The sequence below is a fragment of the Muntiacus reevesi genome, chromosome 15, assembly GCF_963930625.1.
Source record: "Muntiacus reevesi chromosome 15, mMunRee1.1, whole genome shotgun sequence".
NCBI lineage: Eukaryota > Metazoa > Chordata > Mammalia > Artiodactyla > Cervidae > Muntiacus > Muntiacus reevesi.
The window spans coordinates 20,504,420-20,518,325 of NC_089263.1; the positions used below are offsets into that span (position 1 = coordinate 20,504,420).

Genomic DNA, 13,906 nt, shown 5'->3' on the forward strand with positions numbered 1-13,906 from the left:
GCAATTAATAATAATGAAGTACAAGTATTAAAAACTAAAATAAAAGTAGGGGTTTCCATTGGGTTCCTTTAAGAGTGAGGTTATTTTTAGCTGGAAATTCACAATATGTTGGCAAGTATACACTTTATAGGGCTTCCCTGGTGGCTCAGAGGTTAAAGCGTCTGCCTGCAATGCGGGAGACTTGGGTTCGATCCCTGGGTTGGGAAGACCCCCTGGAGAAGGAAATGGCAACCCACTCCATATGGAGAAGGAAATGGCAACCCACTCCAGTATTCTTGCCTGGAGGGTCCCATGGACAGAGGAGCCTGGCAGGCTACAGTCCACAGGGTCGCAGAGTCGGACACGACTGAGCAACTTCACTTTCATACACTTTATAACTTTTTTAAAAAACTGTATTTATTTTTGGCTGTGCTGGGTCTTCATTGCTGGGTAGGCTTTTCTCCAGTTGCAGCAAGCGGGGGCTACTCTCTAGGCAGGGGCTTCTCACTGCGGTGCCTTCTCTGGTGGAGCACAAGCTCCGGAGCATAAGCTCAGTAGTTGCGGCGCACGGGCTTAGATGCCCCACGGCAAGTGGGATCTTCCCAGATCAGGGATTGAACCTTAGTCTCCTGCATTGGCACATGGATTCTTTACTACTGAGCCATCAGGCAATACCCTATATTTGTATTTTTAAGTACGGCTGCCCCCTGGGGTCTTATTTAAAAGGCAGCCATTTTCCCTCCCTTTTGCTGCTGTTTACTTTTTCCATATCCAATGTCCCGTAGTCTTTTCTGGTGATTTGTACATAATGGAGAAGTCCCCTGAGGGACATACTGTGACCTAGAGTGCTACTGTAACAATTAATGCTACTGTAATTGGAAACTTCCAGCCACTTGCTGATCAGAACTGACATTGAAATGTCCACCAATAATGATTAAAGAAAAATTGGATGATTTTTAAAAAAATATTTATTTAGGCTATGTTGGGTCTTAGTTGCATTCATGGACCCTTAGTTGTGGCGCGTGGGAGCTGACCAGGGGTCTGAACCGGGTGCCCCTGCATTGGGAGAGCAGAGTCCTAACCACTGGACCACCAGGGAGCTCCCGGGATGGTTTTTTCATTTTAAAAAAGAACTAAGTGACATTATGCTGGTTCTCCACCTTGCCACACTCCCAGTTCTTTTTATGCTAAGGCTACTTAAAGCATTTTATAATTAAAAAGGCTAAACTCACAAGTTAAAAAAATCTCTTTGAGATAGCTGATTTGTGTTTGTTCCTTCAAAAAGACTATGAAGGGGTTGTTTTCTGTTGTGGTTTTCAATGATTAAACTTCACTCTAATTAACACTGTTTTGCAGGAACTGCTAACAATGAGACTGAGGAAAATCAACACAAAAACAAATGAATGACCTTTTATTTCACACAGAGATACAGAGGCAATTGTGTGGGGCAACGATCTGACAGGCAGTCCAAATTCTGGGAGGAGGAAATACATGGTCAAAGTCATGATGGCTGGTTGAAGAGAAGGTCAAAGAAGGAAGAGAGTTGAGACAGAGACTGCTATGGCTAATAAATTAAAATTAAAAAGAGCTACTAAGTGTCAATGCCACGACCTGAATTTGTCTGGGCATCCTCAATGCTGTGAACACCGTAATTATGCATGGTTACCATCAAAATTACCATCTCGAGGTGTAGTTTGTGGCAACTGTGTCAAGGAACTATGCTCCTTACAGATCACTGAAACATCATATTTCATTAAAGAGTTGTGAACTTTGCTCATTATCTGTCATGGACGTGACCTTTGGGGCCCGACATGAATTTGGGTTGAATATTATCTTTTAAGGTAAAACGGTTGATATTTTGGTTGGTCCCAGTTTTTGAGGCGATGCCACATAGAGTGGCATCTTCTTTTAATCTGAGGGAAATATTTACTAAAAAAATTGTCTTGTGAAACACAAGAAACGAGGTCAAGGTGGTGGAGACTCTTTCCCTAACACTCCACACCTCACCTCTTCACCTGTCTGTGGGCTGCCTGGGGTGTGCAGACTCGTATGGCTGCACCCGTGGACCTGACTCAGTAAACAGTCTATCATGAAAAACACACTTCCAGCATCTGTAACTGGGATGCGTCACATGATTTGTTATCAATGAAAACAGTTTATTGGCTTTAAATATACATCAGTAAATTTTTAACTGTTAGTTTTATGATAAAAGAACACTGAACCAAAACATCAGAGGAAAGGAGGCTCAGTAGCATGATTTCAATATATTTTCCTGGATAAAAAGACTGTTTTTAAAAAGTACATGACTTTTAATCTAAGAATGAAAGCTCCATGAGCTCAATGCTTAGCACTGAATTGTTTGTGACTAAATTTAAAAAAGAGAGTTCATCAAATAAAGGCATAGTGTGGGCAGCAAGAAAAAAGACAAAAAAAAGGCGGGGTGGGGAACCAGATTTTAATATCACATGTAACATCGCTTGGCTGCTTTGGTTTGGTTTTGTTTCAGTCTGTTTAAGGCAGGATAATCTCTCTGCAACCCTGCAGATAAACCCTAGTGTTTTAGCTATAAAAAAGTTTTAAGAGTTCAGATATACAGATAAGCCAATTAAAAAAAAAAACCCCCAAGCCCTTTTCTTACAGTATTCTAAAGACTTTGAAGCATTATATAAATCTTTAAAATTCCTATCACCCCCATTTTAAGAAATAAATCTACACTTTCATAAGGCACTCTTAAGATACAAAACAGTTTTGGAAACAGTTACATTCTACGCTAGGGATAACCCATTCCTTTGCCATAGGGATGGAGTGGATCGTTTGCCTGAAACTAGTCCATCTTTGCACCAACAGAAACAACCAAGTGTTCAGACCATTCTGAATTTACCTAAATAGCTTAATTTTAACAGTGGGACTCTCCCATCCACTGATGAGAACTGCCCAAATTTAATGGTGAAATTTAAAAACAACATCCCTCTCTTTCTAGAAAATGCTTCCTTTGAACACAGAACAGTGACTTTTATTAGCTCCCGCCCATAAAGGAAGACAGAATGGAAGACAACCAAAGCCTCCCTATATCCTTCAATTTTACTGATGGAACAGAAATATAAAGGAACTTCACTTTTAAGTGACAACCAATAACTATGGATAACCTAACATTTTGCCTGTGTATCTTCTAAGTATGCACGTTATTGGGCTAATGGCTTCCACTTCTAAACAGCAAGTATTCAAATTCCACCGTCCCTATCGCTAATAGAAACAAATACCAAAGCTTACAATATAGTAATGCAACCTCTAAGACTGTAACAACATGAGAGATTTCAGGAGAATTCCCACTCTTCCCTCACAGAAGAGAACAAAGGAACAAGATGGGTCAGACTGGGCCTGAAATACAATTTCAGTATGAAGAAAGGACGACCAATGTCCCTGTTGAGCGGGAGGAGTTAAACTTGTGGAGTTGGGGGCGATATTAGACTGAGGCAATGGTATGGGCTGGGTCTTTGTTTCGGAGAAATAAAGAAGGATTTTTAGAAAGGCGGCCGCCAGGCACTTTTTTCTTTATCCTTCTGAGCTGGAAGCAAATGCTCTGTTACTTCTCGTAGAACTTCTTGTTGAGAAGGAAGATGAGGAGGTTGACGTTGACTTTAGCTCTGTCAAATAATTTCATGACGGCAACTCCTTCATACTGTAGCTGCAGCAGGTCCTGTTCAAAAAAACATTCTGATGGTTAATCAAGTCCGTGGGACAAGAAAAGGAGAGACACGAGTAGGGAAGAATCTGGAAGAGATGTGGCGTGCCTTGTGCGCCAGATGTGAGCTGGGGTGAGACACAAGTGCCCAGCTATGGACCTGCCTGCTGCGGCCCAGTTCGTCTAAGTGATACATCGCCTGGAGAAGGTGACAGCGTTTCAATCCATGATGAGACATAATAACCACTGAACACAAGAAAGGCCAGTAATATCATCTCAACACCATCTACTAGAGTCTTCATTTCCTTTTCAAATGGCAGAGCTTTCCTATCCTGAACACGACGGGGAAGAGAGGACTAAATGTTTTTTACATTTACTGTATGTTCCTCAATGCAGAAGCGTGTTATACGATGTCTGTCTAAGTCCTGTCAGAAATCCTACTGGGGTGATTACTTCAGATTTAAAGATGAGGCTACTGAGGCTGGGGTATGTTAAATGACCCGCCCAGCAGGAGAGAGCTGGACGTGGTGAGTCTGGATCTGACAGCCAAGCCCTATTTCCCGACTACCCTCCACTGTCCGAAACAACCTGAGGAAATCAGAGTGGTCTCACACCCAAACTTTGGAAGAGCAGTGGTGAAAAAGCAAGAATCAAAGGGCCTGAAGGCCGGACTTCTTGGTGGTCCAGTGGTTAAAACTTCACCTTCCAAAGCAGGGGGTGTGGGTTCGATCCCTGGGTGGGGTGGGGTGGGGTGGGGTGGGGTGGGGGGACTAAGAACCCACATGCCACAGGGCCAAAAAAAACAAAACATAAAAACAGTACTGTAACAAATTCAGTAAAGATTGCAAAAAAAATCTTTAAAAAAGACAGGGGATTGAAGGGATTCCAAAAGTTCAACCAATTCATCTTTTGGAAAAATCTTAGCGGCTCCAGGTGGACAAGGACCCTGGTGCATCACCTGAACTGTAACATCTTGCACCTGGCGGTCATTCCATAGCTAATGACTCTGTGCATGGAGTGATACAATGAGGCAGAATGGGTAGCCTACACAAATTTGGTGAAACTGAGGGAATAAGAGACTTTTTGTGTGTAAGAACTTGAGTTAGCTACGTGCATCATAAAATCATTTCACATCTGTACAGTTAACGTGTTTTGAGGGTCTGCTGGTCATTGAGAAGGAGACAGAGAAATACTACCTGTCCTTAAGGAGTCTGCAGTTTGGAAGTCGAGAGGAAAGTAAGTTGATTACTGTAGTGAACAGGGGCTGGCTCTATAGGCTACGGAGGTGAAGTAGGAACTGACTGTGGTGTGGCTGGTGGGGCAAGTTTTAGGTGTGGTAACGACATGAAAGTCCTCAATAAATGACAGAGGAAGAAAGTGGGGGGAAACTCCCAATGAAGGGAGAGCGACATGCACAAGAGCCCGAATTTCCTTTCAGGGAAAGGCCCCTGCCAGCCTGACGGGGTGCAGCCATCTGAGAAATATAAGCTGGGTACCAACCACGAAGCACTGTGTTCACAGAACTAATGGAAGCTGGACATTACCTAGGAGTCCTCTCAACACTCTTATATTTTTTAATGTAAAAAAAAAAAAGAGAGAGAGAGATGTTTCAAAATAAAAATTAGGGACAGTTATGTCACAATATGATTCACTGCAGAATTCTTCTTGAATTTAAAAGGGGATTCAGAGGGGAATTCCCTGGTGTTCCAGTAGTTAGGACTTGGTGCTTTTATTGCCCAGGGCCTGGGTTCAATTCCTGGTGGGGGAACTAAGATCCCAAAGCTGTGTGGTGCAGCCAAAAAAAGTCATATTGCGTAACAGCTTCAGACTGGAAACCCAGGCCTGTCATTTACTCTTCATTCTGATGTAACTCACGCTATTTGTCTGCTCTTTGTTCTGTGATCCCTATTTATTAACTTAGATTCAATAAAAAGTTGCTTTCTCTCAAAAAAACAAAAAGTTCCCAAAATATAAAAAAAAAAAAAAAAAAAAAAAAAAAAAAGTTCCCAAAATATAAACAAAGTGAGATTCAGTTTACAAAGATGCAACTTACACACATCTTGTCAGAAGTATACCTTTAAACCTCCTATATCAAATCAAAATGAGAGGGGGAAAAAAAAGATTTCAAGCTACTGAAAAAGTTCATGATTTTGTACTGTCGAGATCTGTACCTAAACATTTTATTCACGTCCAAGGTGTCAGTTCAATTTAGTGGCAACCCTAAGTGTAAGCTTCAGGTATGCTCGCTGAAGACTTATATGTCTGCAAAAGCTCACTAGCCCAAACAGTCTGCAAAAGTTTGCTAGCCCACACAGACCAAATCCGACACGCAGAACTCAGCTCACTGCCAAGTGCGGGTGGCTTTCCTCACCTGGGTCTCTTTTCTCCCCTTACCTACCCTGACAAGAACAAAACTGTCTCACACGCAGAGCTGTCAGTTTTACCTGGTGCAGACCTACCTGATAATGTAACATAAATGTCTCCATCTGAACTCCCATGAACTTGGCCTTTACTTCGAAGTCTCCAACTTCTTCTGTTGGACTGATTTCAAAGATGACGTTTTTAAACCTGTTTGAAACAAAACATCACAAGGATTTGATTTTTGTGTTCTCATATAAAAATATTCTGTGAAGTCTGGAAAGGAGATGAGCTCAATGTTCAGCAGTGAAAAGTGTGACAAAATAAAGGTGCGAAGTACTATCACAGGTGGGGATGTGTGTGATATTGATGCCGTAATTACCATCTGCTTTGGGATCTGGAGAGAGAGGCAACCTCTCCCGGGAGAACGCGGTTCCTACTGAGAGGAACCGCTGAGGAAGGACACAGTGACCTACGAAGGGATGACATCAGGACTCCTCTTGGCCTTCCGTGTGGCCACTCCTGAAGCGTGATAGTGAAAGGAGAATCAAGAGGAAATGGGGCCAGGAGGAGGAGGAGAAGACAGATGTCTGAATACAAGCATGTCTGAGGACTGGAAATGGTACATAAACAAAGCAGGGGTCAGAACCAAAAGAACCAAGACAGGAAGTGTTCTGGAAGGAGTAGGTGCTATGGATATAAATGGAGTGAGTATTACCAAAGATAAACTGTTATTACTGAAAATATTTAAGGTACCACTCAGTCTCAACATGTTACACGCCCAGGAGTTTATGCACCAGAAAGTGGGAGCAAGCTGTTCTCTAGGTGATCAAAGAGTGTCACCCCGGATTTCCAAAACTCAACTATGAAGCAAACTGATCTATTATAAACAGAGCTGAGAACCATGGAGGATGCAAAAGAGGTCACCGAGAAGCTAGATGAGAGGTTACAGAGTCCACAGTCTAAAACACATGCATTTCACTCAACAGGAGACTCTCACAGGTTTTATAAAGATATTATTTTATGTAATAAATAATTTTATTTTAACTGGATTGGTTTGTCATCTGGTTTCTAAGTCGGCGGTAGCAAATTATTAAATAATGATAGGCACCTGAACAATAACAGGAAATAATGACAAAAAAAGAAGGGAATAAATAATAAATTATAAAAAAGGGTTGAAAAATGCATTAAGTGCTAATCAAAAAAAAAAATAAACCCAAAACACCAAGGTGCTCAATTGAAAAAATAATCAAAGAAAACATAGATAATAAGCCATGTTTAAATACATACACACACACACACACACACCCCAAAAACCTCAACTAGAATTCTACAAAATGCAAAATTTAAAAGTGCTACCTTTTTAATCTATTAAGTCAAAAATATCAAAAATTGCTTTGTTATTCAATGATGGTAAAGAATTATTGAGGTAAGAAAGCACTTTGAAACACATTTCAGACATTGTTAGAAAATATTTTGTAATATTAATACACGAATTAAAAACATTTTTTCCCACTACTATTGAAAATAGTATGACAGTTCCTAAAAAAATTAAAAGTAGAATTTATCATATGATCCAGTCATTTCACTTATAGGTACACAGAAAGCAGGGTCTCAAGAGATATTTGTACTCCCATGTTTACCGTAACATCATTCACAAAAGCAAAAAGATGGAAGCAACCCGTATGTCCATCAATGGACAAACGGATAAGCAAAATGTGGTTCACATATACAGTGAAAAGCGACTCAGGCTTAATAAGGAAGAAAACCTGTCACAGGTTACAACCTGCATGAACCCTGAGGACATCATGCTAACTGAAGAAAGTCAGACACAAAAAACAAGTATTATATTATTCTGCTATATGAGGCAACTAGGAGTCAGATTCACAGAATCAGAGAGGAGACTGGCTGGTTTCCCAGGGCTGGGGGAAATGGGAAACGGGAGTTGTTACTTAATGAGTACAGTTTCAGTTTTGTAAGATGAAAAGGTTCACACAACAATGTGAATGTACTTAACACTACTGAACTGTACACTTGAAAGTAGTTAAGAGGGACCTCTCTGGTGGTCCAGTGGCTAAGACTCCAACTTCTAATGCACGGAGCATGAATTCGATCCCTGGTTGGGGAACTAAGATCGCACATGCCTCACTACTTAAAAAAAACTAACTACTTAAAAAAAACTAACTACTTAAAAAAAACAGTTAAGATGGTAAATTTTATGTTTTGTGTTTTTCACAATAAAAAAAATTATACACTGATCAGAAATTGCAATTTTAGGCATCTATCATAAAATAAATAATCAAAGGTGGAATCAAAGATTACATTATAAAGGTATTATTACATGTGGAATATTATAAAAAGTAAAATCAACTTAAAATATTCTACAATAGGTAAATGGTTAAATTAAAACTACAGTATTAAAAATTATGTGATCATTCAAACTATGTGAAAAATGCTCACAACATGTAATGAGGAAAAAGCTGGATACATGACTATAAAGAGTATCATTCCAATTTAAGTTAAAAAAAAAAAAAGTAGTAAAGTGAGTGAATAATCTTAATGTGAATAGAGGCATATAGGGAAAAGATACAAATACATTTCCTTCTATGAAAGGCAAATTAACTCTGGGTATTAGGCCAAATCCTGCATATAACTGACTACTTTAATTAATCAATTACAAACACATGTAAAATATAATAATGATTATCCAGATAAGAGAAAGTCAATAAGATAAAGCTATGATAAACACAGAAACAAAAATAATCAATATATAAAATAAAGTTAAAAAGTAAATACTCACTGATTTACTTGCAGGTCCTCAATTTCCAAAAGAACTCCTTTTTCATGTAGTCTTGCTGCCGTGTATTTTAGAGAGATCTTTTTGCTTTTCTTCCCTTTCATTTCCCTAGGCTTTTTGGAGACCCTGTAAAGACCACATTATGTCACTTTCTATAAGTTACTATCTACTACGAATCTCTGTTGGTCACTCAAGGATATGAGGTTGAAAAACAAACTTTCCATATGCAAGCATAAGTAACAAACCAATTCTAAAATGGCAAATGAATGCTAGAATTTCTACTTCAGGGAACTATATTGAAGGGAACCCCACAGGAGTCACTCTTAGCCCCTTGGCTGTGCAAAGAAAAAATAAAAATACCTTAGAATGTATAATTTTTAAAAGAGTTTAAGTCAGCATAGCAACACAGAGAAATGGGAACAAGGTAAAAGAAACACATGTTAGCAGGCCACTGGGATAATCAAGGCACAGAGCGGTAAGAAAAGTAAGCTAGGGAGGAACTGAGATGAATGAAAGCAGGATCTGGGACTCTCAAGGGAAGGCTCTCAAGAAATGGGGCAGAAAAGCTGGTAGTTGGATAAAAGGTAATAATCCCTGCAGCTGGCAACTGAAGTACCTACCAAAATCACAACTGCATAAAATTTTGAAGTTGGCAATTACATTTCTAGAAATTTATCTTAAAAAATATGCCTACATCTGCAAAATGACATATGTACAAGAGGCTATTTGTTGCAGAATTTTTTATAATAAGTAACGAGACAATGTCAATGTCTCTCGATGGAGAACTGACTCAGCAATTACTTTATCTCTACAACAGAATACCACGAAGCCATTAAAAAGGAAATGAGAAACTAGCTCTGTCTGCCTAGAAGGCCTGAAACAATAATGGCTCTGGCAATGAGCACATCTAGTCCCTAGATTTTGGTTTCTAAATACCATCCATCATTACAAGGAACGAGGGATGTTTGGAGAAATAGCTGATTCCAAGCCTGGGGAGGGGAGAATACAAACTGAACCAGAAACATCTTGTGTCACAGAAAGTCAAGAGGTGCTCAGAGAATGATGGGGACATTTCAGAAGGACAGAGGCACCAACTACGTGATCTTGGTTATGTGAACCTGATTTTCACCCCTTCACGCCGGCCCTGCCTCACTTTGGGAAGTCTTCAGGAAGGGAGAGAAAAGGCATAGATAGGAAGCGTAAGCAGGCTAGGGAGAGGGGAAGCTGATGGGCTAAACACAGTGAATCTATTAATAGCTGAAAGGTATATGGGTGCTTGTGGTTCTATTCATGGGATTTTTCTGGGGTTTGAAGAGTCTCAAAATGAAAAGTTGGGAGTAAATAATAAACAGCCTTCTAGTAAGCAGAATCTGTGCTTAATCACTTCACCTTTCTGGATTTTCAATTTCCCTCCCTGAAAAATGGGCAGATTGATGGTTTGTAGCCAGCACCAAGGAGGCTGCATCTGCATCAGTTCTTCCTCGAAGCTGGGGAAAAATCATGGTCTGGGAGCCTGTGCTCAGGAAGTACTGAGGCCAGGGAATTGAACTGTTTATATTAATATTGTTCCTTAAGTGAGTTTTGAGGTGCATCCTGGTTTGGGGGCCACTAAAAGACTCTTTTACAAGGTTCTTTAATTTCCAGGGCCGAGAAGATATTTTGGAACACAGGATGTTTAGAAATAAGCATCCTTGAAACCCTCCACACATTATTTATTTACCATACCATAACAAATGGAGGGCTTCCCAGGTGGCTCAGTGGTAAAGAATCTGCCTGCCGAAGCAGGAGATATAAGAGACTTGGGTTCAATCCCTGGGTCGGCAAAATCCCCTGATGAAGGAAATGGCAACCCACTCCACTATTCTTGCCTGGGAAATCCCATGGAAAGAGGAACCTGGCAGGCTACAGCCCATGGGGTCACAAAAGTCGGACACAACTGAAGTGACTTAGCATGCACGCACACATAACAAATGGAACTAGGAAATTACAAACGATTAGAAGCCAAACAAAGGACTAATGCAATAAACAGATCCAGTGTGTTGTCAGTAAAAATCTCCAATGTCACTAACTTCAGTTGCCTCTACTTCTTTTTCCCCTGACATTGATTCTTTATAAGAATACTCACTTGCCCTTGCTGGCTAAGTTATCCAGGCAGGTCTTGATGTAGCTTTTATAGTAATCCACCTGCTCTCCATAAAAGGTGGCCTTAGAGTTCAGGGCAGCGTACGTCTGCTGCAGCTTCACCAGCTCAGCCTTCCTCCTCTGTCGGTATCTCCGCTGATTCCGAATATCCTGAGACATAATTATTAAAATCACAAAAATAATGATGTCATGTACTTCTGGAACCATTAACACTAGAAGCTGGCAGTTTTTAACTCAGCCTTGCTTGTTCTTCATAGGCAGCAGTTTTATGCTCAAAAATTAACAAAGAAATTCAGATCTCATCATTTTCCCCACTTCTATTTTCTAGAGGCAGGGAAAATGGGTTACTTTCACAGACCTCCGACAGTCTCAGAATCAACTGGCAAAGCGTGTTTAAACATCTTAAATATATTGTCAGGAGAGGGAGGAAAAAAATCATTTTAATATAACAAGTGCCAAGCTGCGAGGTGTGTGTGGTGTGCTTTAGTGCAGCAGCAGAGGACGCATAAACTCCTTGGCCTGCACCAGAGCCCCTTACTTTGAGAAGACTCACACAAATCTAGGATGTGATGATCGATCTGAAGCAAATTTCTATTGCACAGTTATCACTGAAAAGAGCCAGAGGAATTCTTTAAGGCCAAAAGACAAACTGAGACACAGGAAACGCTAATCAGGATGTTCTTCCTACTAATTTAGGCCATGGAATAAGCCATGGAAGGGCAGGCTAGGACCGCATGCTGGAAGGGTCAGAAGCGACTCCCGGGAGGAGAGGACTTGAATTGGCCCATGAACTAAAGGTGTGTTGTCACTGGAACAGCTCCCGTGTCCCCACGAGCCTCTGAGATGGCTTTCAACACGGCCAGGCCACTGTTGCCCCCTAAATGCCATACCCTGGCGATGTCATTGATCAGTTCCTGGTATCTGTTCTTTGGGTCCACGGTGCCAAGCTCTGTGAGCTTCTTCAAGCCTGACTGGATCTTCTCCTTCTTCTCCTGAAGACTGAGGTTGCTGTCTTCCTTTATGGTTTTGGACTTCTTCATCTTGTCCGGAGTTTTGGCATCACGGATGGCGCGTCTCTGCATGGCCCTCTGATGCTCTGCCTCCTATAGCAAGGAAGAGGACTTCACGAAAGGACCCACCCTCACCCACACCTGAGCCTGTACAGCCCACACACTCCATTCTAGAAACAGAGGGCAACAAGTTTATGCCCCCCTGCCCCCACCCCAACAAACACATGAAGCAGAGGCTGCCCTCCTTTCATCTGGAAGAGAAACATCTATGAAGCTAGAGGTTGGCGTCTTTTTTTCCCTAATGTTGACCATTTAAAAAATCTTTATTGAATCTGTCACAATATCACTTCGGTTTTTTGACTGTGAGGCATGCGGGATCTTAGCTCCCTGACCAGGGATTGAACCTGCACCCTCTGTATTGGAAGGCGAAGTCTTAACAACTAGACTGTTAAGGAAGTCCCAAGATACTGGCTTCTTTCCTGGACTCCAAGGTTTAATCAGGAGATTGAACTCTACTGCATACAAAATCCCTCACTTTTTCCCTATCACATGTGGGATATGGAAACCATTTACTTTTATTTGAAACCTGGCGTGATGAATGTTACAATCACACCAATGCAATGCCAGTGGTGGGTCAATGTTTTTTTTCCCCCCACCTCATCACAGCTGGATCACCTTCAGGCCTGCCCTCTGCTTTCAAACGTGCTGTGAACGCCAGTGAAGAGATCTTTCTTATGTCTGGTATCTCTCCTAATCACCAACCAATGTCTGTCTGTTGTGTTCCCACCCAACAAATGATCCACACCTGCTTTCCCCTTCTTTCAGCACTTTCCTCAAAGTCTGGCTATCATCACCAGTTCTCATTACCATTCCTCTCACCCCAAATCCAGTGTCTTGTCGTAGCTGTTGCCTTATTCATCTTCCCTGCACATCTTCCTTGCCTTAGCAAGGGCTGGTGCCTCCAAAGGACCCATGGTCCGTCCTTTATGACTGTTCTCTCTCAAAACCTCAATGATCACCTCTATGCTGATAGATCCTAGCATATGGCTAAGGTTCTGGGACCCTATTTTGAACTGTTTGTACTGGGGGGTGTTTATATTCAGAAAGGTCATAATTTTTCCCAACCTGGAGCAATTCCTTTCCTAATATTCCCTTTCATTCTAATGTCAAAACTACTGCTTATCATGTGATATAAAGAGCATGAACTGGAGTCAGACAGAACCAGATCCAAGTTTGGCTCTGCTACTGTAAGTGAATTACTGTGGGCAAGTTATTTAACCTCAAGGCGGTCTCAGTTTTGTCATCTGTGAAATTGGGAATCTTGGTTCAAGCCCCATACCTTCCTGATGCTTTGCTCCTCACTGGCCCCTTTCTTAATTTCTATTATTTGTGAGTCAAGATCATGGTGAATTTTCAGTGGTTTTCTAATTGTTTCAGTTTATATGTCACATGTATCCAACTGTATCATGAGTTCACATAACTCAGGAGTCATATTCTACTCTTCTCTCCTACCTACCAAGGCATTGAACAGAATTCTAACTATAGGACTTCCTGCAACAAGAGACGCCACTGCAATGAGAAGCCCATGCTCACTGCAAACAGAGAAAGCCCTCATACAGCAACGAAGACCCAGCAGAGCCAAAAAATAAAATAATAAAATTTTAAAAAATTTTAGAAATACTATATTCAATAGATTGCTGGGCAGACTCACTGACTCTGTCTCAGGTTAAATTAAAGCACACACACAGACTGTATGCAAGTGCCAGTGAGCTCTGTGCCCTAGAAACATCGACCTCTGGATTTAGGGACCAACAGGTTTCTCAGGAAGCCCTGAGTGCTACCATCTGCCAGTCACATCCAGGCCCACCTCCCAGTGACCACCTCTTACCATCTGTGTCCCCTCTTCTCAGCCCTGTCACATGCCCACCACAGGAGAAT

The 13,906-nt window shown here is 41.2% G+C and overlaps 1 protein-coding gene across 2 annotated transcripts in view; it reads right to left on the bottom strand.

Moving 5' to 3' along the window:
- Positions 1–1,373: 1,373 nt before the first annotated feature.
- The window catches only part of IQGAP1 (IQ motif containing GTPase activating protein 1), a 129,294-nt gene continuing 116,761 nt past the window's right edge, over positions 1,374–13,906 (bottom strand). For both annotated transcript variants that reach the window (XM_065906373.1, XM_065906374.1), the window contains 5 exons: positions 11,849–12,061; positions 10,942–11,108; positions 8,820–8,942; positions 6,121–6,229; positions 1,374–3,676 (listed from right to left, as the gene is read on the bottom strand). In XM_065906373.1, coding sequence (XP_065762445.1) covers positions 3,563–3,676; positions 6,121–6,229; positions 8,820–8,942; positions 10,942–11,108; positions 11,849–12,061 — 726 coding nt within the window. In that variant the 3' untranslated portion in view covers positions 1,374–3,562. The remainder of the gene's footprint in view (positions 3,677–6,120; positions 6,230–8,819; positions 8,943–10,941; positions 11,109–11,848; positions 12,062–13,906) is intronic.